Source organism: Gouania willdenowi, chromosome 20 (genome assembly GCF_900634775.1).
Source record: "Gouania willdenowi chromosome 20, fGouWil2.1, whole genome shotgun sequence".
NCBI classification, from domain to species: Eukaryota; Metazoa; Chordata; class Actinopteri; order Blenniiformes; family Gobiesocidae; genus Gouania; species Gouania willdenowi.
This window is the reverse complement of record NC_041063.1, coordinates 14,044,286-14,071,265: the sequence shown is the minus strand read 5'-3', so window position 1 is coordinate 14,071,265 and position 26,980 is coordinate 14,044,286. Positions and strand designations below refer to the sequence as shown.

The 26,980-nt window shown below is 36.0% G+C and overlaps 3 protein-coding genes across 6 annotated transcripts in view; 2 read left to right on the top strand and 1 right to left on the bottom strand.

Moving 5' to 3' along the window:
- Positions 1-24,942, bottom strand: part of LOC114453902 (collectin-12-like) — a 39,336-nt gene extending 14,394 nt beyond the window's left edge. The window contains exons 1-4 of one of the 3 annotated variants that reach the window (XM_028433880.1): positions 24,804-24,942; positions 12,627-12,809; positions 6,541-6,648; positions 5,260-5,310 (exon numbers count right to left, since the gene is read on the bottom strand). In XM_028433880.1, the coding sequence (XP_028289681.1) occupies positions 5,260-5,310; positions 6,541-6,607 (118 nt within the window). In that variant the 5' untranslated portion in view covers positions 6,608-6,648; positions 12,627-12,809; positions 24,804-24,942. Of the gene's footprint in view, positions 1-5,259; positions 5,311-6,540; positions 6,937-12,626; positions 12,810-24,803 lie in introns of those variants that run through there. The other 2 variants (XM_028433881.1, XM_028433883.1) reach the window with 2 other exon arrangements.
- On the top strand, positions 12,706-18,170 carry LOC114453904 (zinc finger protein 660-like). Of its 2 annotated transcripts, none has more exons than XM_028433886.1 (3): positions 12,706-13,119; positions 14,874-15,872; positions 15,959-18,170. In XM_028433886.1, the coding sequence occupies exons 1-3, from the start codon at positions 12,829-12,831 to the stop codon at positions 16,187-16,189; spliced, it is 1,521 nt and encodes a 506-aa protein (XP_028289687.1). In that variant the 5' UTR covers positions 12,706-12,828; the 3' UTR covers positions 16,190-18,170. The 2 variants fall into 2 exon arrangements, with proteins under 2 accessions (XP_028289687.1, XP_028289686.1); XM_028433885.1 differs by having other exon boundaries at positions 15,956-18,170.
- On the top strand, positions 20,669-26,029 carry tyms (thymidylate synthetase). Its single transcript, XM_028433888.1, has 7 exons — positions 20,669-21,042; positions 22,177-22,250; positions 22,321-22,495; positions 24,853-24,954; positions 25,041-25,216; positions 25,289-25,360; positions 25,436-26,029. The coding sequence occupies exons 1-7, from the start codon at positions 20,829-20,831 to the stop codon at positions 25,571-25,573; spliced, it is 951 nt and encodes a 316-aa protein (XP_028289689.1). The 5' UTR covers positions 20,669-20,828; the 3' UTR covers positions 25,574-26,029.
- The last annotated feature ends 951 nt before the right edge of the window (positions 26,030-26,980 follow it).

Here is a 26,980-nt window from a genome sequence, read left to right as displayed (position 1 = left end):
TACTTTAACATAAGCTACACTATCAGGTGCCCAGATAAAGGCAGCATAGTATAAGTTTAGCTTGCAGTTCAGATCTGAGTGGCGTAAAGTTGTCATGTGTGGCAAAAAACAAAAAAAAAAAACAAAGTCAATTAAGATTCATGGTTTATACTAAATTTGTGTTCAAAAAGTTGTGGGTTTTCCTAACCACAAATTTGTAACCGCTGAATAGTGGTTGGCCATGGCACAAAAAGAGTTTAAAATCACAGCTTTAAGCAATGAAAGGTCTATATAACTTTCAAGAAGATTTAATATCCAAGAAAAACACTTAATCAGTGAAATCATGGACATAAATATGAAGTCCCAAAGCCAAATCAACAATTGGACAGTGGTACGTGGTATGGCACAGGGTGAGGTTGTGCACTTCACCATAGTGTGAAAATGAACATAAGCTTCCAGTTTCAGAAAGCAACAAAGAACTGGAATCCAAGAATCCCAACAGAGTTACTAGAGTTTGACATACACACTGAAATATCACACATCGGTGTATTTTAACCGTGTCATGGTTCGACCAACACCAATGTTATCCTGAGTGTGCTTGAATCCAGCTATTAGGACAGATGAGGTGATGGCTGGGGTGTCATTATGACACCAAATGAAGGTGGTTGAGAACAAGGGAAATACCCTGTGCCAAAGAAACCCGCCGGACCAGACAAAAAAAAACCAAGCGTGCTGACACAGCTGGCTTCACACACACTCTAACTCTGTGTTCATATCGAGGAATGTTCTGGGCCTCACCAGTGCAGAAAATACACGAGTGTACTCTTAGTTCAACACTTGCATGTGTGGGAACAGCAGACATGTTTTACCAACCTGTCTGTCACATATACAGGGAAATAAGCAGGAAAAACTATGGATCACATCCTGACACTAAAGCAAATATGTTTGTCATTGTCAGATAGATTTCTAGTAATAAATAGTTGTTTTTAAAGGATATCTGCAGTAAAAATGTATACAACAAAAAATGTGTTTAATGTGTTACTAATAAACAAAATATGTGCACCTTTTTAAATAAAAAAAAAAACACTTGAAAAGGACTTTTTAGAACCATTTTATACCTTAATTCCTCAATCTTTTACGCTCACTTCCTCAAGAGCGTTAAAATCCAAATTAACAAATTGGGGTTTAAGGAAACATAATACGGTAAGTGACAGCAGCTATAAAGGACTTGAAAAGGTCTGCACTGCATAGAATTACAGGTGCTCTCCTCCCTGCTCCCTTTCCCCTCCCCCTCCACTTAGGTGTAACACTGCTCTTCCTTTTTATATCCTCTGTCTAATAAAAGATTTCTAACCCTTCCTTAGGGAGGGCTGGTGATGGTCACAAATAAGCAATAAAATAAATCAATTTATTTTAATAACAAAACATGCGTTGCGGTCTCATAATGATTGCACTTCTTGTAGTGTTGACCTTTGACAGCATGTGCAGACAAGGAAAAAAAAAAGAATTACAGGTGCTGGGATTTTTACTGTACGTTTCTGAACCAAACAAGCATTCAGCATTAACACACAGTAACTGTTGCTGCATAAGAAACCACCAGTAAATAGAGCTAAAGTGGATACACTGTAGCTGACATAGATGGTAATGATTATTCCTGCCTACACACAGTCATCGGAGGTCCAAGAGTTTCGCCAAAGCTCAGAATGATTTTCTTGTTTTTATTCTGATGGGCTTCTCGTGTCAACCCCCACACAGAAAAATAAATATATCGAAACCTTCAGTGCTGTGATGTGAAGCCATGCTGGCCTCGCTTCATCTTGGCAGGGAGGGAGATGGGATTACCATATGAATTGTGCGTTTGAAAAGTGTGTTTGTGTGGTGTGCATGCATTGCTTTCACTTCCATTTGTGCACAAATGACCAAAGCATGTCAATATGTGTGTATTTTTACATCTATACACATGTTATATGCATGCCTGCATATTGGATTGATGATAATGACATTTTAACACTTGGTCAGATTCCATTACTGTGACCAGATGTGTTTATACCACACACACACACACACACACGCGCACACACGCACATCTTTATATCATCACAAAGATCCAGACAGTAAAGGATTACTTGTTTAAGTGACAGCCAATAAGACGTGTCAGAAATATAAAGCCGTTTTGCACCATTTTATTACAAAACTACAATGAATCAAGCTCTTCTCTTTTCTATGGGGGTCTTCTACATGAAATGGTTTCATTTCACAGTCCAAAAACTGCCAATAATCAGGTTGTGACTGATCAGATATTTTGGTATAGATGATGGATAAAGGAATGCTTGTGCAAGCACCTAATCTATGCACTTTATTGGGAAAAGACAATTAACTTAAGATGCTTTATCCTACTATGTTGAAACTTGAATACATTGTGTGCAGCTTTTTAATATTGAGTTCCTGTCATTAACACAACTTACCTAAACATTGACATCATCGGTATAAGGGTTTGCTGGTAAGAAGAGCGGTGTAAAAAGACCTACATGTGGATCTCCCCTGGTGACAGGAGGATAACTCTGTTTCATAAAAGTAAACACAGATTATTTACTTTCATTTAATGGAAAATTATGGGAATTTAATCAAAGTAAATCTAAATCTACTTCAAACAAGGCGTCCAAGATCAACACAAGGCAGAACACTGCCTATGATGCAAATGATTACAAAAAAACATTTTCCATGTTTCCTCCGCTGAGATTTCAAAAGGAGAGTGGAGTTTGGAAAATGTGGTTGAGGAAGACTTTTCCATATGAGTTGTAACACAAAAGTATTTTCCAAAAAACTAACTACAAGTATACATTCTTTTTTTCCCCGACATATTGCAATTCTTGGAAAAAAAGGCCACATTGGTGCCAAGGCTATGAATGGTTCAACATTTCATCGTTGCTAGAATAAACACACGTTTGACTGACAACTCAGACAGCAGATCGACCTTGTATCATCGAGCCCTAGTTTCTATAGGAACAGTTGGTTTTCTGACACGGTGATGGATTACTTTGTGATTCATCACATGTTTAAACTTACGGTATCCAGGGAGACTGCAAAACAAGGAAGCATTAAAGGAAGTAATAACTGTTTTTGACTGCATGGCACTAATTGGTGAGAAATGAGGAGCTTGTGATGTTTTGCATGAGAACTCTTCTGTTGCACAACAAAGCCTCGGTGGGCGTCAGGCAGGGCGTCAGAGCCAAACTTTCCAAAACAGCTGGTGTGTTGGAGAGGACCAGAAGCAGCCTCAGCTTTCTGCTCTTCTAAATATCAGGAGTTCATCTGAATGAAGTTAAAAGTGAGTTGGATTTGGCTCGTTTCCCAACATCTCTCTAATCCAATCCATGAGTGGGACGAGCACACACACGCGCACAGAGCGTGCAGAGAGACCAACAGGATGCCTCGACTCGGGTGACCAGGATGAAAGACAATGTGTTCTAAACACAGTTTGAGTCCTTCTTAGTGGAGCAACAAATCTTCCTCCTCCTCTCTGCCCTCATCGACCCTGTATGAAGTGTGTGAGGCAGTTATTCTGCAGAAACGCCCATAATCCTGTTCTCAAAACCATATTGATTCCACAGCGAGGAAATGGAGAGTTTCACACTGAAAACCCACTACAAACACATCACTACACATTAAACTGACTTAGAAACTTTCAGCAAATCTAGTAAACAAAGACATTCCATGGTCAAAATGTGCAAAATAGGCTAAAATGAAAACTTGAATGCTGCTTGATTAAAAAGGGGTCAATATGAAATTAAGTACATTTTTTTCTTTTGTTAAAACTGCTAGAGACGCACATGTTTTTTCAGATAAAGACACATATAGGCCTCATTGATAGATAATTTGCTTGAAAAAGATGTAGAAAGTGTAAATTGTTGATCTTCACTGTAAACACTATTATTTACATTGTCAGAAGACTTTCGTGCATTGCATTGTGGGATGTGGAGTCCTGTAAATGGATGCATGGAAGCATTTTTTCCTTTATTCCTATCTTGGTTCCTTTGCCAGACAAGGAGGACAAAAGGAACATTCTCCATTGTTTTGTCGCAACTTTTAGTCCGTGAAAATGTGTTAAAGGCACTTTTACAGCGGTTTTTTTTTTTTTTTTTTTTGGGGAAAAACGCAATCACAGTAAGAATTTAGTAAAAACACTTCTATGCATCTGTCTACGAGACTCCACATCCCACAATGCAATGTGCAAAACTTTTCAGAAAATGTCAATAAACGTAGTGTTTACAGTGGAGATCGAAACAAACTTTCAAGCAGAAATTTACACCTTTTATTGAGCAAATGGTTTTTAATTTATTGATCCATGAGGCCTACACTTCATCTGATAAAAAAAACTCCTGGATGTAGATGAATCTACAGTACACTTATCCTATGAAGTTTGCAAACTTTACTCAAAAGCTGCATGAGTTTTGTATACAGTACTTTGTTCACTTTCTGCATTGATAAAAGGTAAATGGAATCTTTTAAATTGTTGATAGAAGCATATACAGTATGTATCTGTGTCTGAACAGGGCACCAGCACTTTGTACTCTACACACATTATTCCTGCAGTCGCAGCTTCCTGATTATTGGTGTAACCCGTTTCATCATGTATAGATAAATATTGAGTTTAAAAACCAACAAAAAGTTTAGCGATTTGATCAAGTCATTGACTTGTTATTTTGTAAGCACGCCAGAGTGAGATGACAAAGATGTTTTAAGATCTTTCAGGTTTTTCTTCAAAACTGCTGACTCAGACTAACACAAGATAAAAGTTCCAGTGATTTATTTTGTAAATAGCTACAAAAGGTTAGTTTTTTTTTTAATGGTTACTCTTTGAGCACCAGTGGGAATACATGGAGCAATGAGGGAGACCAAGGAAAATAAACCCAAGACATTCCTTATGTAGAAATGTTATCCTTCAAAGGTTCTCTTAATATCTCCGAACTGGTTCACTGCAACTATACAAATCTACAGAATCAACTTCAAAACCAAAAAGGATTAGATGACAAGCTCTACAAATCATATTGAGTTAAAAACCAAATCCTGCCATTAGAGGCACAGGTCATTAGCAAACTGCTGGTAAAGGATTCAAGTTTAACGTACCGGCAAATAGAAAGGGGATCGTTTTGTAACCAGACACAAACTTAACAGCTGAGAATGCAAATGTTTAACATAAAACACAAATTATGTTCTCTTTGGTTTCTCCTATTTTTTTTTTAAAAAAAAGTTAAAAAAAAAAAAAAACTTCTCACTCACCGAATCTCTTGTATCCAAAATACTGTACATCCTCTTCGTCTGCGAAATCGTCTGCATGACATAAGCAGAAACACATGACATAAAATGGCTGTGTGCACGGCACGCTACTGGGGGTTCAATGTGTTTAAAGCATGTGGTAAAAACTGCAGAAAACGTCAACAAAACAGCACCAACAACTCATTAATCTTCTACAGTAAAATGGATCTGTTTGTACACAAAGAGGTCAGAGATAGTAATTGTGTGCCCCCACATGTCTGTGTTTGTGTGTGTGTGTGCGAGTAGGAGGTCCAGAGAACTGTAAAAGCCACAGGCTGTGGTTTCTCTGGGTTGTTGACAGTAAACCCTAATCACTGCTGTACAGAGGACTGAGGTGAAGCACAGAACGTAGCCTGTAATGGTTTACAGATGGGGAGAAAGGATGGGTAACAGTCAGTGGAAGGATCAGGATGGATATGGTGTGATGAGATGGATGTGATGGTTACATTTGGGATATTACACCTGCACAAAATCTCATTATTGACCTTTAAGTTAAGTTTAAATGAACTGCATCTGGAAACGTTGTTCGTTAAATGTTTCATGTGGAGGATTATTAACTTAGTGTAGACCAGTGGTTCCCAATCCCTTTTTGTCCCGTGTGTACCCCCACTTCATATCATAACCTCTATAATGATTTTAAATTTCTTTTTGTGAAGCAGGCTCTCCTAAACCATTAACTTTAGATTTTAAAATTCAAAATAATTAGTGGAATTTAAAGTGCATTTAATGTATTCATTTTTCAACATAATGCAACCTTTGTGTGATTACTTCAATAGTAAGTAAATACTTCACCTTTGTAAAAATGTAGGGTAACTTGTCTCCTTTGGTCAAGTGCGATAAAATGACCTCTACAGCATAAAATAATCCTGCTTCAGTAAATTACAAGAAAATATAGTATTTTATTGAGCAATTTATAGAGAATTTGTCAAAAAAAAATCCTAAAATGGAACTAGGAACATTTCCAGATTATTTTTTAACATAATTAAATATTTCCGAGTACCCCCTGCAATGTACACGTACCCCTGTTTGGGAACCACTGGTGTAGACATAAATTACTCTTGTACTTTGACCATGTAAACATTGGTTGGGGGTGAAAAAAACATATATATATATATATATATATATATATAACGTCAGCACAACAGCACACTGCAGATGTTACTTTTTACAAAAACGTCAGCAAACGCTAAATTAAAATATTCAAAGAATGAAAACTAAATAAATTGGACCAAACAACAAACTTACCACTCATGGCGTTTTGTGACTCGTAGAATCGATGAGGATCACTGTCACTTTCTGCGCATCCCACCATCCAGTGCAAAGGAGGTGTAAAGTTGTTCCACAATCGCACAACTGCAGTGCAAGTAATGAATTGATTGATTAACAATAATATTGATCAAGCTAAAAGTGTGGGCTCATGTTCAGCTTGGAGTAGAAAATCCCATCCTGTGTGTGTGGAGCTGTTCACTGTGGCTCTGAAGATGAACCTGAAGCTGAAGCAGCGCTGCGAGGAGGAGACTGAGTAGTACTGTCAAGTTACACACAAAGACGACTCACACTTCCGGTTACACAGCGGAAACGCCTTTTTTTTTTCCAGTTTAAAAGATTTTCATTTTCCCTATAAAGCACTTTCTTCTTCTATCCTGCGGTCTGCAATCTGGATATTACACTGTTTTATATAATAGTATTGCAATATAATACATATTATATATATATATATATATATATATATATATATATATATATATATATATATATATATATAATTCTAAACCAGTCTGCCATCATTAGTGTGCCAGTCATTGATCCCCCTTCTTTTTTTTTATTTCTTTTTTTTAATCTGTGTATACGGTGAACAACGCTTATTTTAGAAAAGCAGATGGTAATGGTAAAAAAAAAAAAAAAGACATTGGCTTAATTGGTCAGCAATGAAAAATGAAATTATGTCTATTTATTTATTTATTAGAACCAATACCCAGTTTTACGTCGAGCCCTGTAGTTTAAGATCACTGGCCTAGTAATTACTGACGTGAAAATGATTTTATTTTAACAGCTGGTTAATCTCTGAAACAATAATTCTGTAATATAATTTTTAAAACATAAATCTATATATTTTCCTGTGCAACACGCATTTCACAGCATGCCTGTCAAAAGAAAAGTTCCTTTCAAAATAAAAGGCAAGTCCAACATGAGAGATAGACAATAGGTATTTATTCATTTTTGACCAGCTATCCGTGACCCACCCGGTACAGGTCCACGACCCACTTTTGGGTCCCGACCCACCAGTTGAGAATCACTGCTGTAGCTAATAAGGTTGGGACGATACAACGAGTTCACTATAAAATACGATACGCAATATTGGTTTCACGCGATCGATGCGATAAAATATTTTTTAAAATGAAAGACCAAAAATGTACAATATTTTATTTATTAATTTCTACTATCATATATAACATTTTTACTAAGACATTTTATTTGTCTTTGAGCTCTGTATGAGCTTTTCAAATTTCAAACTGAATATAAATAAGTACAATGACTTTTCCACTGGCCAAAATCTTAAAGTGCCACAATTCACGCTGGTCTGAAACCACACAGGTCACATGGTCATCATCATCATGACATCCTTTTAAAAAAATACACACAGTCACCATCATAGACTATTTATGGTCCACACTGCATCACGTCTAGTAGTAGAAGAGGAAGAGGAAGAAGAAGAAGAAGCATGTTGGAATACAAAGGGAAAAACAAAAAGAAAGTGTCTATTTGTACGGTTAGCGTAAGGACAACCCGCGGTGCTATTGGTACGTTTACCGAAGTACACATACGTAGCATCTTAGGGTTGGGGTTAGGGTTAGGTTTAGTCTTAGTCACGTGACCTAAACTGGCCAATGAGGGCGCTGCGTAAGAATAGAATGTTGATGTTGATACGGCAAACGCACGGATAGCAACTGCCAAACAAAAATGACACATCCACAACGACAAAGCCCCCTTTGCGATATAAGACTGACCCCGTCTGACAAAATTTCTTGTGATGTTTCAATATCACAAGATCTTGTTGTGAGAGATATCATCACAATCCTATTGGTTTATTATGTGGAGTGGGCAAAAAAAATAAATCTTTTGTATCTGGTCGATTACCAAACACCTCTTTAATTAAATGTTACCACATCTGAGATCGAGGTGACCATCGGTCTCCCCCCCTGCTTTGGCAGTGAGCCGGTGCAGACACTTTCAACACCCCAGGCCACAGGACATCGGACGGGGCTACGAAGATCCAGCCAGAGATGAGATTGAGTTACTTGTGGTTGATGGCAATCGCGTCCCCTAGTAAAATATCTGGTACCCATTACAGATCATTTCCAGTGGGTTGGAAAGGTGGAAGGGGGGGGGGGGGGGCAGGAAAACAGCAAGATTGCTTTGCCGTTCTTGTGTTTTAATAATATTTACATAGCTCCCAAGGAGGAAAAATCAACCGCATAGATATCATCTTACCAGATGTGACACTCAGCAATATGTTAATCATTGGAAGGTTGAGGTACTTAATCTGCAGCTTTTATAAAACACCCAGCCTTATACAACCCTGACTGTTTTTATGTAAGATTGTTAAAAATAAGACGTTTCTGTAGAACTTGCAACATTATAGGCCTATGTGAGAAAGCTAAAGTTGTATGGTTCCAAATATTTAGAGTTAAATAAATGCACATAATGGGACACTCTATAAGGTCCCTTAATCTCCCCCCACAATAACACACTTTGTTTTCTTCACCGTTGCCTTGACCTTCCTTTAACAAAATTAGACCATGAGCTTGCCCAATGACCATTTCCCATTTAACTCTTCCAGGTGTTGTGGTAATTTGAACACTTCCTGTTTCCATAATCTATGCAGCCTGCAGATACAGATCACCGATCAAAGGATGAAAAGCAGCTGCATCCTTCCAGGCTATGAAAGACCATCAAAGTAATCAGACTGAGTAGTGTCTGCTCAGGGCAAGTTTGTGCCCAGGTTTACATAAGTGGGCCTCATGGGGATCTTTTGGGTTAGAAATTGGTTTAAGGGTAAAAAAACTAAACAAAAAAAAAAAATCAGTCCTGCTTCAATAAGTTTTTCTTTCTTTAAATAACAAATATCTCTCAGGTGATAACGTGACTGCTTTAGTTTTACTGTTGGCCACAATTAAAGCAGAACATTTGTGTTTCCAGATAAACTTTGCCCCATTAAGTAGCAATGAACTACATATATCACATGTGGGTAAATCTTTGATAGCATCTTGTGTTATGAGTTTTTTTTTTTTTTTTTTTTTTTTTTTTTATTCACAAGTGAAAGAGGAAAGTTGTAAAAAAAATAATATTATTTCTTTACAGTGTTTTGTACCAGTGGTTCTCAAACTTTTTTGGATCAAGTCCCTTTGTCCGACTACAATCTTTTGCTTAGAAAACTGTTTAAAAACAACTATAGAGCAAAAATGATGGAATGAACAAGTGATAACACACATTTTAAAGAATCTCGTTTTTGAAAATAAGTGGAAAGAAACAGTATTTAGTGCAGTGGTTTGTAATCATTTTTGGGTCATGACCACAAAGACATAAATACATATATATATATATATATTTTTTTTTTTTTCACTTCATTTTAGTTGAACTAGATTTATATTTCACAAAGTGAAAGTATAGAAGGAGTTGCTTAAGATTGTTTTCATAAAAAAAAAAAAAAAAAAAAAACTATTTTAATTTTTCTGAAATTTCAGGTGACCCCATTTAAACTGCAGGCGACCCCACATGGGGTCCTGACCCCAAGGTTGAAAAAAGCTGATTCATGAATAGATTTATTTCTATAGTTTTTATCATTAATGGTCCTCTCATGCCTGGCGTGGGACTAACTGACATTATCATTCTCTCTCTCAAGTATCCCCTGTAGTGCCATCGCGTACCTCAATGGGTACACGTACCCCTGCTTGGGAACCCCTGTTTTATACAAAACACTGGAAAGAAGTAATCAAGTTGTCCAATTGTGAAGTTCTCGTGCTCTGTGAGTCAGCCCGTGATAGACCACATGCTGTCATCCCTGCATGGGGTCAAGGCTTACAGTCAGTTCAAGATGTTTCCTGTGGGAGGCTCTTAAATATGTTAGAAACAATTATTAGGAAGAGATTTACCAGCAAACTATTTGACTATTTAAATGTATAGAGCACCTTGGGGAAATCTAAAGGGACTTTGTCCACTTAGGACCCAAATACCACCAGCACACAACAGGATGTGAGCCTTATTACACCATCCTTCACTTCAAATGTCTAAAAGCCTGATTAAAAAAAAAAAAAAAAATGTATCTGCAGTCACTTATTGTTATTTTTAAATAAACAGATTTTTTCTGTTTTGTCCTCTGGTTTGTCAGAATTCAGCATGATACAGCAGATCTTATATTACAGCTGCACTTGCTTACAGTTGCATTAAAAATGACAGAACATCACATCTGTTATCCATGCCATTATTCACTTTTACTTAAAAGCTTTATACACATTTGTATATTTCACACAAAACCAATCAGCTTAAATAAATAGTAAATTGTCAGTGGTAGGCTACTTACTGTGGTATCTTAATACTGTATAGTCCTGTGAAAAGACCACATAAATTGACAACTAGAAGTATACCACCACCTTGTGGCAGCTTTGTGTTAGTTTCTATTGCAGAGAGAAAGTCTTTATACAACAGAAACAACTCACTGTTTTTTCATTTTCAAGTTTTGGAGAGGATGAGGAGCCTTCAGCTTCTTATACAAGTTTTCTTTAATGGCAGAAGTTGTGAGTAGCAGTGCTAGAATGTAAAATACATACCAGTAATGACACATGGCTGTGTCTATGGGAGATGGAGAATGATGTACGCTGGACTGATGTTATTTTATATATATTTTATGGATATGATGGAGAGTAAAGGGAGATATAACATATACAAGGAGATATAATTCATTCATTAGCCTATGTGCAAGATTATTGTAAATACCAATATCTATTATTTATTTGATTTTATTATATTTATTGATTGTTTCCCTTAATTTTTACTTTCTGTATTTGTATTTCACTTTCTTGTTTGCTTGCTATTTGTGTCTTTGGCTGCTGTAGCGTGTGAATTTCCCCACTGTTGGGGTAAAATAAAGGACAATCTAATCTAATCTGATTCAAATTCAATAAGTAATGAGAGAGCAACTATAAAGACTCTTTTCTCTTCTCAAAAAGCTGTAATGTACACAGAGAAAACTGTAGAATACAAGCTGCGATGTTTTGCCAGATGTTTCGTGGGAGACTTAGGGTGAGATTACACCACACAAACAATAACTAAGGAGTTACTAGGTTCTTCTTATTATGTTGGCTTCTGTTCTAGTTTTGTTCACCTCAAGAAATTATTGTTTATAAAAACGAAAAAAAAAAAAAAGTGTACCAAGTCTGCTTTTGTCGATGTAGGTGTGTGAATAAACTGAGGCGTATAGTGTTAAAATTGCAGTAATTTTCTTTAAACGTCAGTTTTTTTTTTTAATGCAATTGTAAAGAATAGTTTATTAATCATGTATCAATGCTTCTTTGCACAAATACAAAGACAATTAGAAAATGTAGAGTTCTATATACAGTTTTTCTCAGTCACGTTGGTGCATTTCTCACATCATCACAACAGTTCATTCAACCTCCACAACATTTAGTCATTCCTGCACAACACAGCAGCAGTTTCTCATTCCTTCAGACAAATTAATAAACCTTTTGGACGTGCTTTCGTACAACTCTGCCGTTTTATAACATTGTCATTGTTCATGTTGCATCAATCAAAATTAACTAAACTTGTGTCTGCTGAAGAGTCGTTCATTGCAAAACTAATAGCCCTCATTTTACTGTTTGAGTCATTACACGTTGTTGAATCAGTTAACCAGTAAAGCACCCACATTTACGCATACAATTGTATATTACTTCCTTAGTCTTTCAGAAACAAAAATGATGAACAAATAACTCCTTTTCTATCATACCTACACACACACACACATATATATATTGTGTGTGTGTGTATATATATACACATATATATATATATATATATATATATATATATTAAATTGTCAGTCTTTGTTTTTGCATTCTATTTGCAGAGTGGCAGCTTCTGCACTTCAAATAGCAAAAAAAAATTATTATCTGTAAAAATGTTTTTTATATTCTGTATTATTGTGATTAAAGTGTGATATCCAGAAGAAAGTAAAATAAAAGCATGGTTATTTTTTTTTAATTCTTTCTTTGTTTTGTTGTATTTTTTTCACCCTCTTTACAAAAATATCGTCCTATTATCGTCTATCGTCTCACCTCTATTTTGGGGTAATTTCCGTAAATATTCATCATCTGTAATGCGGGGAATCGTCGGCTGTATCTGGCAACCAGTGTCCTGTCGGAACACATCAGTGAAATGGCGGAGGGACAGACACGGAGGTGCTGATGGTAGAGTTCCACTAAAGCTTCCACTGATTGTAAAGTGAGCAGCTGGAAACACTGTGGGAAAGAAAACACAATGGACGCTAATGAACCAACGAGCTGGATGATGACTGCCGTCAAACTAGAAGAAGAAGAAGAAGAAGAAGAAATGGTGTGGAGGGATCAGAGCTCAGTGAAGCTGAGTGAGACTGACAGTGAGGATGAGGAGGAGGATGAAGGCTGCGGGAAAAAAGCTGTGCTAGAGGAGCTTCGTCATCACGACCATCTGTGGGACGGAATGTTTGCTCCAAACTCAGAGAAAAGCCCCGAAGAAGAAACGGAGGAGTTTCCGTCCAACGCCTCAGATCATGTTTCTGTGAAGGAAGAGGTTAGTTCACTTCACGTGCCCCGTCTGCGCCCAATCTTTTCACGGCCCTGGTGATTTTAGATCCTTCAAACGCATGCGCGTTGCGGCCGATATCACGTGACATATATAAAGGTTTGCACTGGCGGCCATCTTGTCTCGGTCAGCTCGCTCACCCATAATATTGTGTAGTAGTGGTGCAAGTACTTTTTAAATAACAATAACTTGTTCAATTTTCTACCGATTTTCAAACGGTTTAGGTTGTTATAAAGGTCAGAGATGTCGTTATAACACTACACTCATGGATAATTATATTACACTTCCGGTCAATAGTTTTGGATGACCTGCTTATTTCCCCATTTGACTTTAGATAGGTGCAATGAACACACACACACACACACAGTGTTATTAATATGTCAAACCAATATATGAGCTACTAAAACTCGGTGTACAGAATGGCAACAGGAGATATATGTATACTTTTATTAAAGGAATATTACTAATCTGATAAAATAATTTTAATTATTACATGTTTAGTTTAAACATTCCAATTCCAATTTATTTTGTTTTTTTTTTTTTTTATCTCATTTTCTGTTTGGTTTTTGATTGTCAATGTTGTATATTGGGTTTTTTTCAATTGACAAGTAAAAACGCCACAAAACAGTCACATATTTAAATGTGTACTATTTAAATATTTTACAAACGTTGTATGGTCGGTTTACATTCAAATATCACGTCCCAGCAGCTCTGTCGTAAGGATTGCAAGTGAAGGAAGTGACGTAGTCTACGCGCATGCGTTGAAAGGATCTGAAACGATCAGGCCCGTGAAAGGATTAGGCACTGACACTACAGCTCTCAGATTAATGATTAAATCATCAAGTCTGATCTGGTTTAATTATCTGTAAATGTGTATATATACACACACATATATATATATATATATATATATCTCCTTACCCCTGCCTGTTAATATGTATATATCTGTACTTTTATTCTTTTTAGATTATTTTTTCTATTTATATTTTTGCACAGCTTCTATTATTGTATTGTTCATTGTATTTTTTATTGAGCTGTCATGTCAGTAAATTTCCTCACTGCGGGATGAATAAAAATACGCTATTATAGGAAATCAGAGAGATATTTATCAACCATAACCTCATGTATCTCATTATCAGATATAAAATAAACAAGATTTATTAGCAGTGGTTTATATTAAACAGCAAAACACTATTGGAGTTAATGTTGTGTTTCATGTGCTTTTTCTTTTAAATAATTTCATTATAAACAAGTAAAGAAATGAATTGCATACAATAACACTAATAGTGACCCCCATGCCCAAATATATTCCATAAAATACCAGCCCATGATGAATAGGTCTTTGAGTCAGCAGCTATTGTATCCTTTTTTAATGTATAAATGCTATTTCTGAAGCAGATTCTAGTGTTGATGTATTCAATTTCTTTTGTGTTTATAAGGAACCTGTTTACACTACAAGTTGGGAATTGTTTTATTTGTTTATTGTTTTTATTTGTCATCATTTTTATTGTTGATAAATACCAGAAATTATCGCAATACATTTTTTAGGCTATATCACCCATCCTAGTCGGGGAGCATTTCACCCTTGACACAAAAAACCAAAGCTTACCTGCCTTAAGCCAAATTTAAAACATTATAGCAACATAGAGTACATAATTGTATAATTTATCATCCGATTAAAATAGTTGCTAGTTGCAGTAAAACAATTTTCTCTGTATTTCACCCTTTTATCTGTTGTACAGGACTCTGGAAGCCAGAACAACGTGAGATCTCATCGCTCTCAGGACCACAAAGCTCTCCAACGACAACGGCACAAATCTATGAAGAAAACAACCACAAAGCAAACAGTTCAGCATGGAAAACCTTGTGTTGGACCTAAACCACATACATGTGACGAGTGTGGGAAGACCTACGCGTTTAAAACTAACCTCACAGTACATCAACGAATCCATTCTGGAGCTAAACCATTTCTCTGTGAAGAGTGTGGAAAATCTTTTACCCAGAATATTCACCTAACAACACACCAAGTCATTCATACTGGAGTGAAAAAGTTTGTATGTGACAAGTGTGGAAAGGCTTTTGCGCTCAAGCAGCACCTGAAAAGCCATCAGGTTATTCACGGTGGAGTTAAACCTCACACATGTGATAAATGTGGAAAGTCCTTTACTCGGAAGGCCACTTTATTCCATCATCAACGTATTCACACGGAAGTGAAACCATACAAATGTGAGGAATGTGGAAAGACTTTTAGTGATCCTGGAGCCTTCAGGCGACACACATTAATTCACCGTGGAATCAAGTCGTACACATGTGACCAGTGTGAAAAGGCTTTTACACAGAAATTTAGTTTAACAGTGCACATGAAGACTCATTTAGGAGCAGAGTTGTATCACTGTGACCAATGTGGAAAGACATATACCCACAAAAAAAACCTTGTCAATCACCAGAGGTCTCACACTGGACAGGATGTTTGTCCCTGTGACCAGTGTGACAAAGTTTTTCCAACATATTTCCAGTTTAAGCAACACCAAATCAGCCACTCTTCAGAAAGACCTCACAAATGTGACTTATGTGGCAACACCTACAAGTACAAACATAACCTTACTTATCACCAACAAGTCCATGCCAAGAAACCTTCAAGTAGTGACCAGTATGGAAAGGATTTGTTCAGTTCTGAGAAGCTGAAAGTCTACAAATGTACCCACAGCTGGAAGAGTTCCTCCAAGTGTGACCACTGTCAGGTTTGTAAAAGATCCATTTAAATTTAGTTTACAGCAGAAAATGTCTGTGTGTTTCTGATTCAGTCTTTGTCTTTGTTGGACAGCAGAGCCTTTCCTCACCAAATAACCTCGGGCTTCCCAAATGTGCTGAGAGACCATATTTATGTGACAAATGTGGCAAGACCTTTAGCAGTTCATCTGCCATTCACTCGCATATCTGTGTGGGTGGAGACATGGAACAGGAATCATCTTTAGATCCTAGCAAGACATGGATGGTGACTGAAGAACCTGGAGATCAAACTGCACAGGATTTCAATGTAATAGTTGTACATCTTTGAAGGTTTGGTAGTGTCTTTACTTTTATTTTCATCGGTCCTCACGTTTGACATTATTTGGGATGAATTCAGTCTATTCTATCAGTGAATAGCATCAGCAGAGTAAACTTTGTTAGTGTAACTTTCCTAAAATGTTCCCGGGAGGGAAGAAAAAAAAAGAAGAGAATGAAAAATTATGTGACGGGCACTGAGAGGTGTGGCAGAAAGGGTGGCTTTAGAGAAAGTTACAGGCTGGTTCAAGGCTTTCTGCTGACTCATCAGTTGTTGGATTGATTGAAGACTTTATTTTAAAGGTCCCATGTTATTATTTTTTTATGCTTTTGTAACAGTATTATGTATTATGAGGCTCCAAAAGTGAAAATGTATGATTCATCCATCCCTTGTTTGTTTTACATTTTGTGAAATGTGTGCTGAGACAGGCAAGTTTGACTTTGCTCCGTTTATGACGTCATAAGAGGAATAACTCCTCCTACTGACCCTCCCTTTGCCCGTGCAGGCGGGCACTATTTACTTTGCACTAAACAGAAACAGTGGCTGGTCTTTATCTTAGCTGGCAGTTACCAAAATACATTTCCATGTGTATGTGCCCAGCATTTGAAAGATTTGAAAACATGAGGCCTGTACAGAGCTAGCTTAGCTTAAAGACTGATGTGGTACCAACACTTCATGACTCAAGCACAAATGTGGAAGATGTAAGCTCATATGATTTTTTGTTTCTTTCACTGCAAAGGGCCTAACTAGCGTGATAAGCTGCTGGCTGATCAAATGTCAGTGTAGTGTTAGCACTTAAGCTAACATTGCTCAGTTACTGCTGCTAACACGGTGTCTATTAAAACAAGACATTCAACATAAGATGTGTGAACGCTCCTCTCCTTGAGCGGGATGTGAAGTGGGCGTGGCCAGACACAGCTCTTTTTCTTTAAATCAAAGTTAAAGGCACTTTTCTTCTCTACTGCGTATGATTAAGAGGGACATTTTTAATCAAGTTGTTGATGTAATGTGTTTGTTGATTATTTTATTGATTTTAAGCTGTTGAGTGTTTTCTGTTGCGCTTTTTGATCATGAAATGCGCTATACAGATACAGTTGCCTTGCCTTTCCTTTTGCATACTGAAACTCAAAAACAGCCTGTTCTGATGGGAGCTCATAAGAGCAACTTTTTAGACCACTGAAATTAGGAAAGACGGCTGCGTTTTGGGCAAAACACTTCAAATACTATTTTGTTGGGTTTCTGAGACCAATGTGGAATGGCATGCAAAGCAGTTTAATATGGGACCTTTAAATCACAAAGTCGGAGAAATGGAAGAAAAGATAAATACAATTAGCAGTTGAAAAAGAAAAAGAAGTCCTCCCTTTGTTTAGTTTCTATACAGCATATGACAATGTATAGCTTGTTTTCATTCATGCTGTATATGAAGAATGATTCACCTCATTACTATACACTAATGACAGATTCTCTATCAATGACAATACTTTATGTCATGTGTGCATTACTGTACATAGTAACTATTAGTCACCTTTAGGGTTGACGAGATTAAATATTATTTTGGTACTATTATTGTCAGAGAAATGATTCTATGATTATCACAATTATTTTTGCGAAGGATTCTGCAACAGTTGGCTGTTGAGCTGCCGTTCCTCCAGGCTTGGTTTAAAGGAGCAGATGAATAAGAATAGAGAACGAATGATTTAAAACCTCCAGTTGAAAATCAATAAATACAGATGATTATACGCACATATATCAAAGTGTTTATAAGACCAAATATACATTTTCAGGGGGTGTCTTGTAAACTAAATGTTTGAGCTATTGGAATCATTTTGATAATTTGTCTAATCTTATGTGACCAGATATAAATTTGTATATTATTAAGGTCCATTAATTTTATTTTTAAATTATTTGGTAATAATTGAAAGTGCTCCTACTGCTTTTTGCTCAATACAGATGGGATAAAATCAAAAGGATTTCATAAAAAAATATTAACTGAAGAGCCGTAACAGAGGGCTTTTCAAAGATTGAGCAACTTTCGAATCTTGATAGCTTTCCAACATTGCAAGCTATACATTTTACATCTCCTTTGATTGTTTCTGACATGATGGTTGAATAAATGTGTGAAATAACAAAAAAATGTCTTGTGAAGCTTTCTAACTTGATTAAAGGCAAGTTATTGTCTGTTGTGTGGATTTATTATTAGTATTATTATTATTGAAGAGAAGCAGACCTCATCAATAGGCAGGTAAACAAGATTGATGGTCATGGAAATGAGCTAAAAAAAAAGGGATGTGTAGAGCCCTGAGCAGGCATGTTGAAAGTCTCAGCTCTGTCTGTCCCTGAATTGCAGAGATACTTGAGCCACACGCAGGCAAACAGAGATTCCTTGCTTTTATAGAAAAATGAATATTCTATACATATTGATTTTTTTATTGGCCCAACAAAGCAAAGCAACATTATGTAGCATATTTCAGCAACAAGGCATTCAAAGTTATTTACGTAAGGCATTAAAAACATGACAGGGCTCAAGTTTAAAAAAAAAAAAAAACATTTTAAATGCCTTTTCAAATCATGAAAACAACTCATTTAAACTCTAAAGGAAGTAACATAACTAAAGCCTGTGTTCCACAACAGCGGTAAGTAATTTGTCAACATAGTGAATATCATATATTATTTCTAGTGCTGTCAAGCGATTACAGTTTTTAATCGAAATTAATTGCATGATTGTTTTGAGTTGATCGCAATTTGAAAAAATAAATAAATGAAACTGAATCTGAAGCAAATGTGTGTTTTTTTTATCTGACGTAAACTTTTTTTTTTTTTTAAATTAAAAATTTACAACAGGTCAGAAGTGTATATTATAAAAATATACAGAAAGGGGACAAGCAAAAATCATATATACAAAATTGAAGGAGAAAAATAAAGATAAAATAAACGAGGGTAAATCAGTAATCATTCCACTTCAAAAATAACCATTGTATATTGTCACGATTTAAATGTTTTTTGTTTTTTTTGTATGAATAAGGGATATAGTTTTGATATATTCTTTAAATTCTAAAGCAAACGTAGAGGGCTTGGTGTTAGTCGCCGTGACGTCATTTCCGGATCATGTCGGCAATAGCTGTGAAAACAAACCTTCAGAATATTGATACATTGTTTGTTGCTCATTTGCAATCACAAAAGGTCAACATTAAAGTCGTGTAGCTTTGAGACACTCGCTGACTGATAGAAGCAGACGACTTTTGACAGATGACAGAATCACGTGTGTGTTTGTTTTCATCGAGCTGCGCTGAAACCTCACTTCCGGTTTTGGCCTTACTTTATTCAGTGTTTTATCACTAAGGTTCTTTTATCTAATTACACAGTCAGCGGGGAAACACTCAACCTGGCAACTATTGTTTTTTTTTGGCACTTGAAAATTACGTCAAAACTAATATTTTTTTTATTCAATCTGCGCAAAACATCACGCACAAAAAATTAACATCGGGAAGAACACAAAAACCTATTTTTAAGTAAAATAAAATAAAATATGTATATTTGTTAAACTCCTTTGAGATGTATTATTATTTTGAAAGTGTCTATTTGTACGGTTGCCGCACGTACAACAAATAGTGTTATTGGTACGTTTACCGAAGTACAAGTACGTAGCGTTTTAGGTGTAGGTTTAGGGTTAGGTTATAACCCAATATCGCAACAATTTTTAGGGTTAGAACTAAACTTGCCAATGACGGAACTATCACGTGACCTAAACTGACCAAATAGGGGTGCTGCGTACGGATAGAACGTCTGTATATTGATACGGCAGCTGTACGGATTTTTTAAATTATTTTAAGCGTCAGATTGTGAACTGGAATGACTGATGATGTCTTCTGCAAACTTAAAAAAAATGACTACATTTATTTATTCATTCAAACAAAAGCCCATACAATTATTTAATGTTTAAAAGCTTTCACATTGTGCCAGTACTTCTACAACCTCAAACTCTTCAACCATCTCAGAGAATAATTTTACATTTGGTTTAGGTTTAGAGAAGAACAGTCCTGTTTTAATCCTAGTTTTTATGTATTTGTTAATGTTTCTATGGAGTCCTGTCTGCTAATAAAGATGGTGATATAAATGTTTCAAACACAAATGCAGTACTTCAAATAATCCAATCATTCAAAGAGTTAATTCACAAAATCCTTAGAATTATATCTTTTTAAATATATATGTATATGTTTACACATTATACAATATTTTTCGTGTATCTGATCATTTGTTGTTCTTCTTTTAGCGTTTTATTGGCGGTTGGCAAGAAAGGGGGAAAAATGCTGCCTTACCGCCGCCAACTGAGAATAACGCATTGTTTAAACCCATCCTGTCAAAATAAAATACTTCTGAAACCCTGGACCAACTTGCAACTTCTTCTTTTTCTTGTGATTTGCCAGTAGGCACCTAAGCATTAGCGCCACCTAGTGGACTGGAGTGTAGAGCCGTACATAGCCTACAATGAATAAAAACTACAACTGATTCGCGGTCTTTTTTAATTATCGCGAGACTTTCGTCTGAACGCGGCATTATCGCTTCTTCCTATTGGCTGTGGATCACGTGACACGTGCGAGTTGACAATAATAGTAGTAGTTTTTAAGTTGTGTCAAACTTTTCATTAAGGAAAATGCCTGCGACCTCTGGGATTTGCAGCGGGGATAGAAAGCTTGAGGCTGCCGTTGACACGATGGCGAAGAAGAAGCAGTTCGGCATCTTTTGTGACGAGCGAGGGTATCTGGACCAGGTGGACTACATCATGCAGCACGGCCGGAGGAAGGGAGACAGAACCGGGACTGGAGTCATCTCAGTGTTCGGCACTCAAGCTAGATACAGTCTACGGGGTGTGTTCATATTCATAATATTCATTGATATCTCGTGGAAAGTTGCGGCACTTTATTTTTTTATTTGTTAAATTGCGGCCCTTTAATAAAAATAAAAAAATATATATATACATATTAAGTTGCTGCACTTTATTCATTTATTTTTTATTTATTAAGTTGCGGCTTTTTATTTATTAAGTTGCGGCACTTTATTTATGTATACCGTGTTAATCTGACGATTTTACTTGGTAAATTCCACATCCATAATTCTAAAATCCAGAAAACTAACCCACGCTTTACATGCATTCAGAATTGAGTGCGAATATTATTTAGAATCGATCAAATTAATCAATAACATAAAGTCTATCCACACATGCAATTTGATAAATTAATTAAAGATTAGAATTCTGACTGCTTTGTAACTACCTTGTTTTTATTTCCTTTATACAATGCTTCTTTATTTTTACTTTTTCTTTCTATATTGTTATTCAATCCACTTGTTTTTTTTATTTACAGTTACTAAGAAGCATGATTGTACTATGCATAACATTCAATTAAGTTAGTACTTTCTTTTTAGATTTTATTGAAAAAACACAAGCTGGTCAACATGTCCAGGTTTCAGAGCACTTCTTTGTGCAGTTACAATGTCTCCTGCAGTGGAAAAAACTTTCCTGGTTAAATAAAGGTTAAAAAAAATAAAAATTAAGTAAGATAAAATGGATGCATTTTGAATCGATCCGAGAATTGCGCGACGTAAAATCACGATATATCGCCAAATTGATTTTTGCCAACACCACTAGTTGCCTCCAATGATTTTAAAGATCCAGCAGGTGTCAGTAATTACAATAATAATATTTTTTTATGATTATTATTGTAATAACATTAACAGAAATAACATAATTACCTCATTGGAATGAGTTTACAGCATACAGAACAGAAAAAGAATACAACATAAAAACCATAGCAACCACCATACAGAAAGGATTAAAAAAAAATATATATATATATATATTATTACCTCACCTAAGGGATTTTTAAAATTATTTTCATTACAATCTTTATTATTATTTTTATTATAGTTACCACATAGTGTTCAAGTTGCATTGCATTATAACTGAGTTTAATCATTGCAAATAACTTCACTTTTTTGTGCAGATCAATTTCCTTTGTTGACAACTAAAAGAGTTTTCTGGAGAGGGATCATGGAGGAGCTGCTGTGGTTTATCAAGGTAAGGGAAACGCCTCACATTCAGAGACATTCTAAGCCTTAGCCTTTTGTTTTCTCCTGATGTTTTGAAGGGGTCCACTAATGCCAAGGAGCTGTCAGAGAAAGGTGTGAAGATTTGGGATGCTAATGGTTCCAGGGCCTTTCTGGATAACCTGGGCTTTACCGACAGAGAGGAGGGGGATCTGGGACCAGTGTACGGTTTTCAGTGGAGACACTTTGGTGCACAGTACACAAACATGCATGCAGGTATGAGTTCCAACAGCTTCAACCTGATTTTATATTCACTTCTTTTGGGTCTCTTTACGTTTTGTTTTTTTTTTTTTTAAAAAGCTTGACATTTTTTCTACTTGACTGGTTGCAGCATTTTATGGTGCAAAAATGATGGACAAATGTAGATGCATTAATCTACAAGTTCCACTATAATAATATTTAAATGGTGTTCAACAAAATGTAATAAAAGTGGGAAGTTTTGTAATTTCAAACACATCAATGGTACAAATGCATATTATATTTCACGTAAAGTGACGTGTCATTTGACATTATGGTCACATTGCAAATTGCACCGAAGCTTTGCTATGGATGAAGTTTCACATCCACAGAGGGATCATTTTTTTTTTTTTCAACATAGCTCTCTATGAAATAATCTAGTTGTTCAGGTATTAATTCGTCTTTAAAAACAAAACAAAAAACAATTTAAAATATAACCACAGCACTTTATTAGGGCTGTAGTCAATAGGGATGTAACGATTAATCGTAAGGCAGTTAAAAATCAATTCATAGGTATCACTGTTCACAGTGATACTCTGAAAATTGAATCGCAGTACTTTTTTAAACAGCAGAGGGTGCTATATATCCTCGTCTAAAAGTGTAGGCAGCGGGCGGAATCTCCTACTACTTTCTTTCTGGTTGCCTTCTACTCTTAAACATGTTCATAAATGATTCTTTAGCACCGAAATAATATCTGTAATATTACGTGAATATCTGTAAAATTTATGTTTTCTATTAGCTCTGTCTGCTAGCATAGCATCTCTTCTTCACTGCAAGGATATCTGCATGCCAACTGACCACTGGGTTACCAGCGCTCTCTGCTGGTCCAAACAACATCAGCAACTGATGTAAATACAGTGCAGATTTTTTTTTTAAGTCCAATTGTTAAGGCACAAAATATATTTTCAGTTGCACTTTTAAAAAGAAAAAGAACTATTATGTAGTTTTGTATTGTTTACTATAGAACCAGAATTTAAATTAAAAGGCTTCTTCTTCATTTGTATGATTCCTTTATTTCATTCAAGATTTATTTTTAGTTAAATTGCATTGTTTTAAATATCAAGGGATTCTTTTGACAATTAAATATAAAAGGAAAATAGTACAGTATTTTCCAAAAAATGAAAGAATATTTGTGTACAGTCCCATTTTGTAAAATAAATCGTGAGAGAATCGTATCGGGAGTTGAGTGAATTGTTACATCCCTAGTAGTCAATCAAGGAAATGGTTGGTCGACCAAGACTATGGCACACATAGCGATTAGTCGACCAAAAATAAATAAAAACGGAGAATGAATGAGCAGGTGCAGAGGAGGACGAGGAGAAAGAAAAAGACAAATATTTAGTTTTGGCTTTTTGTGGTGCCGATTTGCTTTTAAACACTGACCATTATGATATGAATCTTATTCAATTTCAAGCTTTGACCAGAATCCAACAAAGCAAAAGTGAAACCTACAGGTCTGACGGACATTAGATATTTGTATCAGAGCCCAACCTGAAACCGACAAATAAAACCGGTTTTTCCTCATACAACTGACATATTTACATTTGTTATGGTGGTAAGCTTGCTTCCACAATGTCAACATCAGATCAGCGCACGGGGAAACAAACACACTTCAAACACAGGTGCACACTGGGCCCTGCGGCGCCAGAGACAGCAGTGAATCTATTTACATAATCCACGAATCAAATATAAGGATAATCCATGTTTTTGTCCAAAAAAAGGATTGATTCAATAGTGGATGCTTGTGCTTCAAGCCTGTCTTGTCACCCTGCTCTGCTCTTTCTTTTTTGCAGCGCAGCACGCACTCACACAGCTGTTTCTGGACATAGAATCATGTTTAGGTCTTAAATACATTATATTGATATTTAATTCTTATCACCTATATAAGTGCATTGCGTTTTTTATATTAAACGGTATTGGAGCTGATACTGATTCTCTGTGTGAGTAACATCACATGGTCAAGCCTTTTCTAACATTCCACACTACAAAATAAGTAATACAAGTGTGTATGATTCGTGCTGATATCGTATCTGGTCGATATCGGCATCGGCCAATACTCAAGACTGCAATATCGGTATCGTATCAGAAGTGAAAAAGTTGTATTGGGACATCCCTACTTTTTACTATTTACAGCATTAGTTCTCTAAGAATCATAAAATTGATAATATGATGGAAATGTCCTTTACCAAATTAAAAATCGTATTAAATCTAAGTGAATATCAAATCAGGCGTCAGTTTTTGCAACTCATCTTCCTATTTGGCTCGTATGCAGAGCGGCTTTACTCACCAGGGCTGGGACACGTCAGCAGTCATTCCTTTTTTGGTTTACTCAACAGATTACACAGGACAAGGTGTCGACCAGCTGCAGAATGTTATAGACACCATCAAGAAAAACCCAGAGGACCGAAGGATCATCATGTGTGCTTGGAATCCAAAAGGTGAGACCGAGCAGTAAAACCCTTCCTTCCTCATTCATCAGGTGCTCTCAGGCTGTTTGCTGATTTTCATATTCAATCACCTGCAGATCTTCCCCTCATGGCCCTGCCTCCCTGCCACGCCCTCTGCCAGTTCTACGTGTGTGACGGTGAGCTGTCCTGCCAGTTATACCAGCGCTCAGGTGACATGGGCCTTGGAGTACCCTTCAATATTGCCAGCTACGCACTTCTTACCTACATGATCGCTCATATCGCAGATCTAAAGGTACACACGCACGTGAAACCTCCTCCTTGTGCAAAGAAATCACATTTTATTGATATGGAACTGTTTTCTTAGCCGGGCGACTTTGTCCACACTCTTGGAGATGCTCACGTCTACGTAAACCATGTTGAACCTCTCAAAGAGCAGGTGGGTCACTGACTTTACTGTTGTTCACTCTTTGTTCTGTAGGATTTCAAACTAATATTCCATGTTTATGTGCAGCTTCAGAGGGAAATCCGGCCTTTTCCCAAACTAAAGATTTTGAGAAAAGTTGAGCGAGTCGACGATTTCCGAGCAGAGGATTTTGAGATCTGCGAATACAACCCACACCCAACTATTAAGATGCAGATGGCTGTGTGAGAACCACCAGACACTCAGATATAAGTCAGATACATCTGTGAAATCCTGGAGAGCTACAGTCCTGCACATCTGCTCTCACACCGTCATGCAGGATTTTACACCTGGACATTTATTATGAAAAGGCCTGACTCATCACTTACGAGTTCACAAATAGAGCTTTCTTTGGGGTAATTCTGATTTGTTCATTTCATTTGTTCCAGGAGGTTCTTTCTTCTTTTTTGTTTGGTAAATAAACTTTTCCCTTTATGGAGATGTTTGATGTAAAGTCCTTAAATTTACAGACATTATTTTGCAAAATCATTAGAATGGAAAATGGATTGAAGCAGCAACAGATTCTTATTTAGGTTTGTTTTGTTTTACAGAAAGTGTACGTTTGTTCCTGAAAAATATATGTATGAGGTAAAAAAAAGTTTTAGTATTGTTAAAAAAAATAAATAAAAGTGCTTCAAAAATGAACGTTGGCCCTTTATTACTGAACAAATGGTTTATTTTGTGGAATATGCAATTTAATATTGTCACTGTATCATGTCCTGTCTCAGGCTCCTCAGGAGGACGACAGTTTAGTCCTCAAAAATGGTTTAAAAAGTGAGGTCAGCATAATTATGCTCTCTTTGGCTTATTTTATTGTTTATTATAAGACTTTTTTTCCCCATAACTCCTTTAATTTCTCCACTTTCTACCATTAAAACGACAAATCAATTTAAGGGTACGTTGTTATAGTTTTTAATGTTGTGATCACTCCTTCCTTTATTTGTCTAAATACATTGAGCTCATCAGATAAAAGTTTACTCAAATAAAGAATAGATGGAGAATAAAGGATAAATATGATAAATATAAATATACTGGGGAAAGGTAGCCTGTGTTTTTATATCTAATCTTAGCAAATTTCTTATTTTTGCAAACTTTTATTACCTCCTGGTTCATACTGGCAATTTTAACAGCAATACAATATGTGGTTAAGCTTTGTTTTTTAAAGTTAAAATGAAACATTTCACAATCATGATACAAACATAATATAGTGAATTTAATATTTGAATTTGAAGGACCAATGTCACAGTGAAATGCTTTTTGTGAACATGCTTAAAATATACAAACATTCAAATAATTTATCATTTAAATAGTTTAAAGACGATCAGTTTTTTTTAAACATTATTGAGAGAGAATTAATGGTGATGGTTATTGGTAGGGATGTCCCGATACAACTTTTTCATTTCCGATATACCGATATTGCAGCCTTGCGTATCGGCCGATACCAATATAGTCATGAATCATACATACTATTTAAAAAAAATAATACTTATTTTGTAGTGTGGAATGTTAGAAAGGTTTGATCAAGTGCTGTTACTCCGAGAACAATAGTCAGCAACATTTATTATTAACCAATTGGTTACATTTTAACCTTCAACA